The sequence below is a fragment of the Theropithecus gelada genome, chromosome 4 (genome assembly GCF_003255815.1).
Source record: "Theropithecus gelada isolate Dixy chromosome 4, Tgel_1.0, whole genome shotgun sequence".
Lineage (NCBI taxonomy): Eukaryota > Metazoa > Chordata > Mammalia > Primates > Cercopithecidae > Theropithecus > Theropithecus gelada.
In genome coordinates this window covers 125,138,979-125,152,740 of record NC_037671.1, presented here as the reverse complement: position 1 = coordinate 125,152,740, position 13,762 = coordinate 125,138,979, and the positions used below count along the sequence as shown (strand labels likewise).

General features: G+C 46.1%; 1 protein-coding gene across 4 annotated transcripts in view; it reads right to left on the bottom strand.

Annotated features, from left to right (window-relative positions):
- Window positions 1-13,762, bottom strand: part of RPS6KA2 (ribosomal protein S6 kinase A2) — a 452,256-nt gene that overhangs the window by 103,014 nt on the left and 335,480 nt on the right. For all 4 annotated transcript variants that reach the window (XM_025381624.1, XM_025381625.1, XM_025381626.1 and 1 more), the window contains one exon: window positions 10,918-10,999. In XM_025381624.1, the coding sequence (XP_025237409.1) occupies window positions 10,918-10,999 (82 nt within the window). The remainder of the gene's footprint in view (window positions 1-10,917; window positions 11,000-13,762) is intronic.

Sequence of the window (13,762 nt, the reverse complement as noted above, 5' to 3'; positions counted from 1 at the left end):
CTGGGGTCCAGGCACAGAACCACTGTGGGGCCATCCAGCCATACTGGATGGGGTCACCCAAAGCTGTTGGGGGGGCCACCCAAAGCCATGGGGCCAGGGACTTGTAGAGCTGACCCCTGCCCTGCAAAGCTCTGGGGCAGGACCCCTGCTCCAGTGGGTCTGGAGGGCACAGTATCTAGTCAAAGAGGATTATTCTGGAGCCTTGAGGTTCCATGTTATTTTCCCTGTTGGGTTTTAGATTTACTTGGGACCTGTTACTCCTTTCTTCTTTCCTATTTCTCCTTTTCGAAAGGAAATGTCTGTCCTATGCTGGTCCTACCACTGGAGTTTTGATGCACAGAGCTCGTGTGGTTTCATAGGCTCACAGCTGGAGGGTGATTTCGGTCAGGATGAATCATACCTTGGATCCCACTAATACAGAGCGATCGTGGAGATACTGACATTGGGGGTCAGAGGAAACCATATGATTTGGATGAGATGTTGGGCTTTAGACTTGAGTTGATGTGGGAATGAAGCAGAGGCTATGGAGATGGGATGAATGTGGGGAAGACATGAATTTTAGGGACTGGGGTGCTATGCTATAGACTGTGTATGTTCCCCCCACTAAATTCATATGTTGAAACCTAACCCCTAGTGTGATGGTTGTAGGTGGGGCCTCTGGGAGGTGATTAGGTCAGAAGGGTGGAGCCCTCATGCATGGGATTAGGGCCCTTAGAAATGAGACCCCAGAGAGCTCATTCATGCCTTCCGTCAAGTGAGGACACAGTCAGAGATGGCTATGAACCAGGCAGCAGCCCTCACCAGGCACAAAATCTGACATAGCCTGGATCTTGGACTTGCAACAGAACTGTGAGAAAAAATTTCTGTTGTTTAAAAGCCACCCAATCTATGATGTTCTGTGGTATCAGCCTGAATGAACTAAGACACATATCGTATCACATTATAGCATACTGTTCTGTTCTATCTAGGTGATATTACAAAAGAGAATTAAGGTTAAGACAACATTAAATTAAATGCAATTCTGTCAGCCACTGTGAAGATGAGAAATGGCTGTGTAAACGCACCTTAGGAAACCCCCACTTAGGAAACCCCCACTTAGGGGGACGTCCTGGATGCTGCACTGACCGTGCAGTGCCAATAGCTCTGCGGCCACACGCCCACGGGACCTTGGCTTCTGCGCACACCTCCGCGGGGGGCTGAGCACGTGCAGACGGCCTCGGTGATCTGAAGGCCTGGCAGTCAGAGGCTCGATGGTGCTTTGTGTTTGATGCAGCACAACTGGAGAGATTTTGAAGACTGAGCTGACAGACACACTAGCCTGAGACTTACCAGCACTAGAGAGTGTGGGCTGTGCTAAGCTCATTCTCCCCCACTGGGTGGCCATTGCCTGAGACTTCCTTTCTTTACCCACAAAAAGGCTATTGAACCTGAAATTATATCCCGAGCGGTCTTCCAGATGCAGAATAAAAGTCCTTCTTCCCACGATATCTTTTAGCTTTCAAAAGTTTAATTCAAAGGTTAAAAAAAAAGGGCTTCCATGAGCCATTGTGTTGCTCAACTTTTGGGGGGCAAACTTTTTATAGTTAATTATTCCACAAATAAAGGAAGAGAAGAAAACCGTAAATAATAATAAGAAAAGTTAACCACACTGATGACCAGAATGGGCATGACTCCCCAAGAGGTGTCTTTTTATTCTTCTATACTGAAGCATTTTCAAAAAGACCGATATGGTTACTTAACGGACTTCCTTAATAGAGAATCTTTGTGCAGCAAAATCTTAAGCCCATTACTCTTAAGTGCTTACATTGCACAGGTATTAAAGATGACAAGTCATGAAAAAAATCTATTTCCTCCTTTTTGAATATCTATAATACAAGAAATGCAACTCTGGTAAAAACACATAGAGGACTCCACCATACAGAGGCAGGTATATCTGTAATCAATCAGATGCCTGTTAGGTAAGGGTGATGTTTATCTGAAATGCAACAGAGTGAGGTCGTATCTTACAAAGGGCTTGAGAAAGACAGAAGTCAAAGATGACTTGAGGAGACATTTTCATTTTGTTTGTCATCTTATGCAATTAAATGGGAAATGAATCCCTTGAAGAGTAAACACCTCAAGTACAATGAGCAGGGATGTAACTTCTTGCTGGAGAAACACAGGGAGTCTGTCATCTGGTAAGGATGGAGCTCACCCAGGGAGGCCTGGGGACCCAGGGAGTTATCTTGGGACAAGCACAGAATTCTGACCTTCATCACCTCCAAACAATATGCTTTTGAGTGGCTTTGCTGCTTTGTGCCTTAGTTTCATCATTCGTAAATAAAGATGATGATTTATAAAAATAGAATAATAATACCAGTCCTCCCCTCTTAAGAGAGGGCAAAATTGTGCTTAGAATTTTCCTTACTTTTTTCTCCCCTGGGAATCTGAAATCATCCAAATGGAAATCAAATGACATAAATGAATTAGCGTATTATGGAAATACAATCTGTTCAAGCTACCAGATTGATTGGAGCTGAGTTTCTGAGTGACTCAGTGCCTTCTAACGAAGCATCTCGGCATAAGAGAGGAAAACAAATAAAGAGGTGCTGAAAATAACATTCTGGGGTTTGGAGCCAGGCGGGCTAACTCTGAGGAGGTTCTATTTCAAGACGCTGTCATTGATACCTGTCTATGCGGGTCACTACGTACAGCTCTGCATTCCCAGTGCCTCTGCAGTGATCCCGTCTTACAGGGTGTGCTCCACTGCTTACAGGAAGGACAGAGGGGGCTTTGACATGTCGCCGAGCTCGGACTGTGCTGCCTGGGCCCATTCCAGCATCTCCTGGCTGCTGCGGGTGCCACAAGAGTGACCCACCACACAGTCCCCGAAAACACACACCAGCATAACCATCAGTGACCTGACTTGCTTAAACAGAGAGATCCTGCTGGAATGATTTCATCTTCTCCTTTACAAACAACTGAACACAGCTTATTTCTTTCCAGGAAGAGAATGCATATCTCCTCTAGGCTGAGAAAGTTGACTTGCAGGGAAAAATGCTTGAAAACTGGTTAGGCATGAAAACCCAGGTGCAGTCCTATCAGAAAAATCATCATTACCGAGAAATATTTCACGTGAGCAGCTCATTCCACATTGCGGAGAGCGCCCACCAAGACGAGGGAATTCCGCACGGCGAGTCCTCCTGCAGAAGGGCGCATCTGTGTTCTCCATGCAGGCACCGGCCACCTTTAGTCATGAACATGATCACAGGCCTTTCATATTGTAACTGGAGGTATTACAGCTGAACCAGGACATCATTCTTTTTAACCAGGTGGTATCTAACTTCCTCCCCACATCCCTATGCAGCAGATCTCAACCTCAACCAGGAAAGTCCTAACACAGGTCCAAAGCCAAGCAGTCTTCGTGGAGAAAAGGGCCGAAGGTGAACACAGCTTACACTTCCCGAGACTTTGCCTAGGCTGGCAGCGCTCCGCACACTCTAACGAGGGGGAGCCTCACATCGGCAATGAGGTGGGGCAGGTAGTATCTATTAATACATCCTATCCCACTTTCAGCAGGCAGACACTGAGGCCAGCAGAGGCGTCCCGAGATGGCACAGCTCGCGGGGTTAGAGCTGGACTCGGCTCCAGCGTCTGGACTTGGTGCTCCTGGCCCCTGTATCAGGGATTCTCCATGTTGGCAGCACCCTGGCGACATCAGCAGAGGCAGCTTTCATGAATTCTCATGCTCAGACCGACCAACTTACAGTCCCCCAGAGGGAGATTTATAAAATAAATCTTGTGAAAGTTCCCCAGGCCATTCTAGCTTGCAGCTGAGGATGAGAACTACTATTCCATACAATACAGCCCGTCTCTTAAGATGTGGGACCAGCCCTGTTTGATGAAGATGAGGCTTGATTCATTCTTGGTTTCACAGTTGGGAATACGTTTCTTTGCAATACATTCCTTTAAATCGAGTTCCCTTACACTATGAAGCGGGGATATTACCCTTTGGAATTCATTTTATGTGGAAAGCATTATATAGAATTGTTACCTGTAATAACCCCATGATGAGTCACGAATGTGGAAGCTTTGTCAAGTTAAAGGTGTCGAGCACATTGAAGGCGTCGAGCACATTGAAGGCGTCGAGCACATTGAAGGCGTCCTTAAGTACTGGGGTGACAGGCGGCACCACTGGGTCAACAAGCAGCACCACTGGGTCAACAGGCAGCACTACTGGGTCAGAGGGAGAGGAGCAAGGTTGTGAGCGCACCCCAGCAGCGTAGCCCCCTCAGCTGCTGAGCAGAGGACCTCCCTCAGAAATGACCCGCCACCTCTGTAAAGGAAGGAGGCGGGTGCCCAACGCTCCAAACTTGTTTGAAGATCAAATGGAGCTGTCAGAAGCCATTATCCTCCGAGGTGAGCTGGAAGGAATCCCACCGACAACCCTCACTTCCAGGCACAGGACGATCAGCCCCGGTTTGGAGAAATGAGCTGGAGTTTCAAAACGACTTCTGCAGGTCTCCCGCCCCCTTTCATTTTTCTTTTTCAAAACATTTGACTATTCACGTGCCCGGCATCTTCCCCAGACGGCTGCCTGGGCTTTCACTGTTTTACTGTCAGCACGTGGAGAGCATCCCTGCAGCTGTTACCACGCGTTCCTTCTCTCTCCTTGACGTTCTTCAGGATGATTAATGATCTCACAAACCAGGGATATTATGAGGGTGGAGAACGGGTTAGGAGATAGTTGAACAACTTGAGCTAATGGAACGCTGAGGTGTTAGAGCTGAGACAAACTTGGAGGTCCCTTTGTGTCAACTCTCTTCTTTCACAGATGAGGAAGACACAAGAAACTAAGGTTTTGGGCCAGGAAGTGTCCTTGCCCAGGCTACTTAGTGCCAGGCCTCCTCTCCACATAACTCCGCTGCATCACGGTTAGATCCAGGGACCTAACCTACTTTGAAGTATGCAAACTATTATTTGCAAAGCTTTTCTATTTTTCTCTTCAGAAAACAAATTCCAATGAAATTTTTGGCAAAAAATCTATTTTTTAGTGATGGATCACTACGGAAAGCTGAAACAGTATAAGATGTAAAACAATGATTAGTTTTAAAGCTGACTTTTAAGGAGCACAAGGAAACAAAAATGTTTCTATTCTTCTACGTTTATATGGCCCTTTTTTTTTTTTTTTTTTTTTTGACAGGGTCTTGCTCTGTCACCCAGGCTGGAGTGCAGTGGCACAATCACGGCTCACTGAAGCCTTGAACTCTTAGGCTTAAGCAATCCTCCTACCTCAGCCTCCCAAGTAGCTGGGACTACAGGTGTGTGCCACCATACCCAGTTAATTTTTTGACTTTTTAAATTTTTTGTAGAGATGGGGTCTTTTTTTTTTTTTTTTTGAGACGGAGTCTCACTCTGTCGCCCGGGCTGGAGTACAGTGGCCGGATCTCCGCTCACTGCAAGCTCCGCCTCCCGGGTTCACGCCATTCTCCTGCCTCAGCCTCCCGAGTAGCTGGGACTACAGGCGCCCGCCACCTCGCCTGGCTAGTTTTTTGTATTTTTTTTAGTAGAGACGGGGTTTCACCGTGTTAGCCAGGATGGTCTCGATCTCCTGACCTGGTGATCCACCCGTCTCGGCCTCCCAAAGTGCTGGGATTACAGGCTTGAGCCACCGCGTCCGGCCAGAGATGGGGTCTTAACATGTTGCCTAAGTCTTGAACTCCTGGGCTCAAGCAATCTTCCCACCTCTGTCCCCTAAAGCGCTGGGATTACAGGTGTGACCACCACACCCAGCCGCATGGCTCATTTTCATAGTATAAAAATAATTTTAGCTACTCAAGCATATTGTTGCAAAATATTTTTTAAAAACTTTATATTACAAAAAGTTAGATATATTTTATTTCTGTTGAAAACTTGCAGTAATAGAGTATAGGGAAGAAGACGACAGCTAGCCCCAATCCTGTAAGTCAGGCCTTCACTTTGGCATGTTTGCTCCTGGCACAATGTCCATCTCGTGTGTGCACACACCTCACTACTGCTCAAGTCACTCTTACATTTAACAATACTGTGATCATTCTGTACACACAGTTTTATATCAAGTCTATTCCATGTAACTGTGGATCACGAGCCGCTTCTCAAGGACACCGTGAATTGGATTATAAACAGCCGTGAACACTTGCATCAAGGAGAGTGAAGTCGTTGAGATGGAGAGTTCTGCACTTGAGCTAAGAGGTCAAGGTCAGCCCTGATGGAGTCCAAGCTTAGCGATGACTTAAACAGAGAGCAGCTTCCCACTCCTCCATTCCACTGCATTCCTACAGAGCAGGGTGAGCAGGCACAGATTCCAGCCACACTCCCACTTTGCCTCCCTTTCCTTCGGTGGCGGGAGAGGGTGAGACCAACTTTGAAGGGAAAGAAGGAACCATTACGCTTGAAGGAGAAAAGAAGCTCTTCTGGGTCACTCCTGGTGCCCTGGAGAGGTGAACATGGAACCGGCTGATGGACAGTAGGACAGGGTGTGGCCGAGGACAGGCTGGAGAGCTTCCAGCGTCCACCTGTCTTTGTCTTAAACCACAGAAAGATGCCTCATCTGTGTTTGAGAGCAAATCTCAATGCCTCAAAGATGAAAGAGTGGGTTTTAGGAAAGGACTGTATTATCCAGCAGCTGTTCATTTTAAGAATAACAGCTTTTTGGAGATATAATTCACATTCCATAAGATTTGCCCATTTAAAGTGTACAATTCAATGATTTTTAGGATATTCACAGAGTTGTGCAACCATCCCTACAGTGGGTTTCAAAGCATTTTAATCACCCCAAAAGCAGCTCCAGACCTGTCTGCACTCAGTTCCCACCTCTCTCACCCCCCAGCCTAGGAAGCCACTCATCTACTGTCTGTTTCTAGGGTCTGCCTCTTCTGGACTGTCATATGAGTGGAATCTTAACCCGCGCAGCTTGGTGCCTGACTGTACTCACTGAGTGCACTCTTCCCAGGCTTCACTCGTGTTGGCGTGTGCACCAGTACTTTCTTTCTTTCTATTGCCCAATATAATTCTGTTGAATAGACAGACACTTTATTTTTCCATTTCCCAGAGAGTGGACATTTGAGCTCCTTCTCTTTTTTGGCTCCTGTGAATTGGCTGGTGCTGCCATGAACATTCCTGTGCTAGTTTCTGTGTAGACAGCTGTGTTCATTTCTCTTGGTGAACCACCTAGGAGTGGACCAGTGAGGTCGCATGGTAATCTCTGGTCAACCTTTCAAGAAACTGCAAGAACAGTTCACTGTGTCGGCATTCAGATGATCCTGCACTAACAAATGTCTAATTTAACTTCCTATTTTGAAGAGGTAACTGTTACTGAAGAGATTATTTTATTAAAAGTTAGGGTTACAAGGTCAAAACCTGCTTTGTTTTCTGTATATTTTCTCATCAACACAGAAAAATTATTGAATATTTTTTGAGAATCTTGAAATATTTGATAAGTTCAAATGACAAACAGTTTTAGAAATATTGTTATACCTAAAATAAAAAAAAGTTCACTCTATGAACTCCCATTCACAATTGCTTCAAAGAGAATAAAATGCCTAGGAATCCAACTTACAAGGGATATGAAGGACCTCTTTAAGGAGAAATGCAAACCACTGCTCAACGAAATAAAAGAGGACAGAAACAAATGGAAGAATATTCCATGCTCATGGATAGGAAGAATCAGTATCGTGAAAATGGCCATACTGCCCAAGGTAATTTAAAGATTCAATGCCATCCCCATCAAGCTACCAATGACTTTCTTCACAGAACTGGAAAAAACTACTTTAAAGTTCATACGGAACCAAAAAAGAGCCTGCATCGCCAAGACAATCCTAAGCAAAAAGAGCAAAGCTGGAGGCATCATGCTACCTGACTTCAAACTATACTACAAGGCTACAGTAACCAAAACAGCATGGTACCGGCACCAAAACAGAGATACAGACCAATGGAACAGAACAGAGCTCTCAGTAATAATGCCACACATCTACAACCATCTGATCTTTGACAAACCTGACAAAAATAAGAAATGGGGAAAGGAGGCCCTATTTAATAAATGGTGCTGGGAAAACTGGCTAGCCATATGTAGAAAGCTGAAACTGGATCCCTTCCTTACACCTTATACAAAAATTAATTCAAGATGGATTAAAGACTTAAATGTTAGACCTAAAACCATAAAAATCCTAGAAGAAAACCTAGGTAATACCATTCAGGACAAAGGCATGGGCAAGGACTTCATGAGTAAAACACCAAAAGCAATAGCAACAAAAGCCAAAATTGACAAATGGGATCTAATTAAACTAATGAGCTTCTGCACAGAAAAAGAAACTACCATCAGGGTGAACAGGCTACCTACGGAATGGGAGAAAATTTTTACAATCTGCCCATCTGACAAAGGGCTAATGTCCAGAATCTACAAAAAACTTAAACAAATTTCCAAGAAAAAAACAACCCCATCAAAAAGTGGGCGAAGGATATGAACAGACACTTCTCAAAAGAAGACATTTATGCAGCCAACACATGAAAAAATGCTCATCATCACTGGCCATCAGAGAAATGCAAATCAAAACCACAATGAGATACCATCCCACAGTAGTTAGAATGGCAATCATTAAAAAGTCAGGAGACAGCAGGTGCTGGAGAGGATGTGCAGAAATAGGAACACTTTTACACTGTTGGTGGGACTGCAGACTAGTTTAACCATTGTGGAAGACAGTGTTGTGATTCCTCAAGGATCTAGAACTAGAAATACCACTTGACCCAGCCATCCCATTACTGAGATATACCCAAAGGATTATAAATCATGCTGCTATAAAGACACATGCACACATATGTTTACTGCGGCACTATTCACAATAGCAAAGACTTGGAACCAATCCAAATGTCCATCAATGATAGACTGGATTAAGAAAATGTGGCACATACACACCATGGAATACTATGCAGCCATAAAAATGGATGAGTTCATGTCCTTTGTATGGACATGGATGAAGCTGGAAACCATCATTCTGAGCAAACTATCTCAAGGACAGAAAACCAAACACCACATGTTCTCACTTATAGGTGGGAATTGAACAATGAGAATACTTGGACACAGGATGGGGAACATCACACACTGGGGCCTGTCATGGGGTGGGGGAGCGGGGAGGGATAGCATTAGGAAATATACCTAATGTAAATGACGAGTTAATGGGTACAGCACACCAACATGGCACATGTATACATATGTAACGAACCTGCAGGTTGTGTACATGTATATTTCAACTTGAAGTATATAACAAAAAAGTTCACTCTAAAAAGCATGGGTTAAATTATGTTACAATTGATAACACTGAACTAAAAACTCAAGTGCCTCTAATAAACTAGAATGTCCCACCTAAGACTTTTGTGTACATAAGAATTACTGGGACATCTTGTTTGACAAGTCATATATCTAGGCCTTGTTTCTAAGAGATGATGATTCAATAGGTCAGGAGTGGGGCCAGGATCTGGATCTGTATTTATAACAGTCCCCTCCCCACCCCCAAATGCACAGACAATTCTAATCAGGTCTAGCCAAAGTGGTCAACTTCTGCATTTTCTTACCATTGGTTGTGTTGATAAATGTCTACCAGATTTCTCTCCCCCACAGAAAATTTCACCTTAAGTCCCACGGACCTTCTAACTCACTTGGAAAAGTTCTTTTCCTCCTTTGTATACCTAAGTGGTTTAAAGTCTGTACATATGTGTTCTATGCATTTTTTGTCCTTATTGTTGGTGACAGGTCCTTCCCAACATGTATCTCATTTCCTCAGCTAGACGGCAAGTGACTTGAAGGCAGAGAATGACATATTTGTACTGCTTGGGCACTGTTGCAAGACCTGATAATTCAAGTGCTGCCTTGACATCTCTGAGCCTCACAGGGCCCCAAGGCCTCTGCCTGAGCTCCCTGCTCTACCAAGTGTGCCCCCGCCCAGAGAGAAAGGCTCCCTGCCCTGCTGGTTTCCCCATTAGCTGAACTAGCTGCCCCTATCCAGCACCCACCCTAAAAGGCTTCAGTTCCCTGCCAGCCCACAGAATCATTCCAATAAGCCGGCCACACCTTCTGCAGGAACCAGGGGCCACATGACCCTCCTGTTCCTAGGAAGCCTGTTTCTCACAGTCTTGGCACCTAAGTGCAGCTCCTGCGGGGCCCTGTGTGGCACGGGGTGCCCTCCTCCCCAGGGGTCAAGTTTATGTAACTAACAAGCTGCTGTCAGTTCATCTGTCCAGTGCCCGGCGCTGTGTGTTCAATCATCTTGTGCTGTTTAGGGCAGGAGGAAGTTCCCTGTCTCACCAACGGAGTGAATAGGAGGTGATAGGTGCCCAGCTAGTGACGGGCTCAATGACTGTGAACCTGGAACGGAGATGTTGGATCACATCCTGACTCTAATGCTGCACTCGGTGCTCATCCCTCACTTGCAGGATGGGCGTGCAGAGGAGCTGGGTAGACATCGGTGTTTCTCATGCCCAGCCACTGGGTCAACAAAGGAAAACAACCCAACCCAACCATGAGTCACGTTGTATTTAAAAGCAAGTGAGGCCATTGGCTTTTCAGTATCGAGGCTGGTTTGTCAGGCCCCATCCAGCCCAACGGCCTGCTCACAGTCTGCTGCTCTGCTTTCCAAATGCCGCTCCACAGCAGAGCATATGTGGGAGAATGGTATTTACGCAATACAGCTCTTCTCTGACAATTGTGGAAACTCTGCAAGGATATTTGAAATATTCATGGAAATGTTTATACTGTTTATTATCAATCAGAGACATCAATCAGAGTGCTCATTTAGAGACATCTTCAAAAATCGCGAACATTAAATGGAATGAATATTTCCTCAAATAACGCAGTAGAAATTGCAGTTACCTGTCCTCAGAAGCAGCTGGCTCTGCTGAAGCCCTTACCTTTTAGGGTGGCTTTCTTAAGGACCTTCATGGCATAGAGCTGCCCAGCATCGGACCCCTTCACCTTCCTCACCAGGAACACCTTAGCAAGAGAAAACGGAACATCAGAAACCCAGAAGACTTCAAACTCGCTTTCCTTATGGATTTGACAAGGGGATACACGAGGAAGTTTAGAGCATTTTCAATAAAACAAGTACACTGTAGAAAATTTAAAATTTTTCCCAACGTCGAGGCTGCCGGAAAACGCTCAAGTTCCTATAGCTCTGCGGTGAGCATCACTGTGTGTCTGTATGAAGAAGCGTCCCTTGTTTTTGGTATTGGTAACTTTGCATTTTATATCAGAAATACTACCACACCTTATTTTGAAGACCAGCTGTTTGGAAAAGCAAACAGGAGTTTTAAGGGAGATCCTTTGGTTTCAGTATCCCTCTGTAAATCCCTACTGAGACACGGCGCTGAAAGGTATTACCAATCACACAAAACAGGCTCTATGCGATTTTCAAGAAAAGCTACTTTCTCTTACTTGAACTGTCTTCACCCAAATTTTAGCTGTAAGTAGCTTAAGAGTTCCTTTCTGACTGGCTCTTAAATATACTTATGGATACTTGACAATACTTTCTGAAATACATTTTGATGTGTATCACTGAGAAAAACAACAAAAAAAGGTAATTGAGAGCTTGAGTTTAAATTTGTATTAGTGATTTTTGAACAAACTTAGTAAACAAAACTGGAGTTCCTTTGTATAAAAAAAAAAAACCTTGCATGCAAATTGAAAATAGTACTTGATTTTCCTAAAAGTGTTTTCCAATAGATGCAAACATCTGCTTGCATGATGTGACGACACAGGCACAGGGCGTCCTGGTGTGGCTGCCCACGCAGTGTGGCTGGAGGGCCGAGGTGGGTGACTCCTTCCCAAAACGTCTCCTTTACTAAGCCTCAAAAAGCCAGAAAGACCGGCCACTAGAGATGCCTTTGAGATGTGCTAGTTCCATGGAAACTCCAGGTGGCCCAAGTGAGCATCTGTGTGGAGCAGCAGCCTCACCTGCCGTGGGCAGAGGGACATGGCCAGGACCTTTGCACTCTTGGTTCCCCCACAGACTGGAGGGGCAATGTCTAGACACTGAATGCAGGGGCTCTAGGAGCAGAGGCTGCTGGGGCAGCCAAACTGGAGGGAGACCAACCGGCGTCAATTCTGTAGGCACAAATAAAGAGGGACCGGGAAGACACAAGGTCCCAGCACAGGCACGAGGATTCACGGAGTTGCTGTATGAGTGTCACGTTCTCACCATGTGCCCCTGAAGTGACTCCTGACCTCACTGCTGCCCTGCCATCCATCCCGATCACCATCATTACTGAATCACAGTCCCTCCCCAGGCGGGGAATCTTCTAGACAATGTCCATGGGAAAGCACCCCTAGCACCCCTATCCAGGGTGCAGGACAGTACAGCATCATCCTGGGCAATGAAATGCTGCCTCTCAGACCCAATTAGGTCCCAGAAAGTCACAGGCACACCCTCTTTCCCCGGGTTGTGGACTACACCGTCATCAACAGTTAATATTCATCTCTGGGAGATGTAGAGTGTGTGTGTGTGTGTGTGTATCCAAAGCTGGATAAACAAGCTTGTGATGCAGACCTGGGGCGATAGCTGGGGCGTCACTCTCACACGCACTGTGGTGGGAGACACAGGCACAAGCCCTTCTCGGGGCTTGGGGTCCCATGGCTGTTGCTGGCACAGCCACTGTAACCCTGGAAGTTACTGCACATGGAAGGACTCTGCTCATGGTGCTCCCGCTGTACAGTGGGCGAGCTTCCTGACAGGCAGGTAGAGATGTGAAGGCAGTGGTCTGAGGACAGGAGTTTTGCAGAGATAAAAACATTATTGCTTAACTCTTGAGATCTTCTGTTTTGAATCACGGAAAAGTCACACGCCATGCACAGTTTTAGCTTCCATCTGATGCAACTCCTTTCATTTCTCCAGCCCGTCCGTGTGCCTGATGTCCCTAGGTTGACTTGATCAGTGGTGCTGTGGAGATCGGGACCAGCCAGGACAGTGCAGGGAGGAGGCAGGCGCAGCCCAGGAGTCCGGGAGCTGGGCAAGGCTGCGTGAGCATCCCGGTGCTGGAGAGGCCACACTGGCAGACAGGAACCTGGGTCCCAAAAAAGACCAGGGGGCGGGGGGTGGAACAAGGGACAGCTGTGTTTGTGGCAGGGATGCCACATTTTTCTGGCATCCTGCAGGTAAGTCGGGCAGTGACATCAGCGAGGGCAGGAGTGCACCTTCCTGGCCTAGGCAACGAAGAGCAGGTGCAAAACGTTGCAGCTGCCACTCCCTGCCGTGGCAACTGCGGACACCTAGTGTGGGACAAACTGGGCAACCTGGTCACTGAGTCACTGTGTGGAAGATGGAAGCCATGGGCGGTTGCTCCAGCCCATGGTGGACTTTAGTTGGGTGACAGATAAATCTATCCATTCCATTACGGCAAAGCTGACACGTTAGCTCCCAAAATGATGCATTCTTATAATCAGAAAACAAAGGGCCAGGTTCAGCGGCTCACACCTGTAATCCCAGCACATTGGGAGGCTGAGGCAGAAGGACCTCTTGAGGTCAGGAATTTGCAACCACCCGGGGCAGGATAGCAAAACCCCATGTCTAGTAAAAATAAAAGTAAAAACTAGTTGGGTGTGGTGGTGCGTGCCTGTAGGCCCAGCTATTCGGGAGGCTGAGGCAGGAGGATCACTTGAGCCCAAGAGTTTGCAAACAACAAACTCCTTCTTTCAAAAAGGGAGAACTCTGAAGAAAAAGGAAGCAAAGTACATGAAGGATTTGTGTTTGGACGGTCCGGC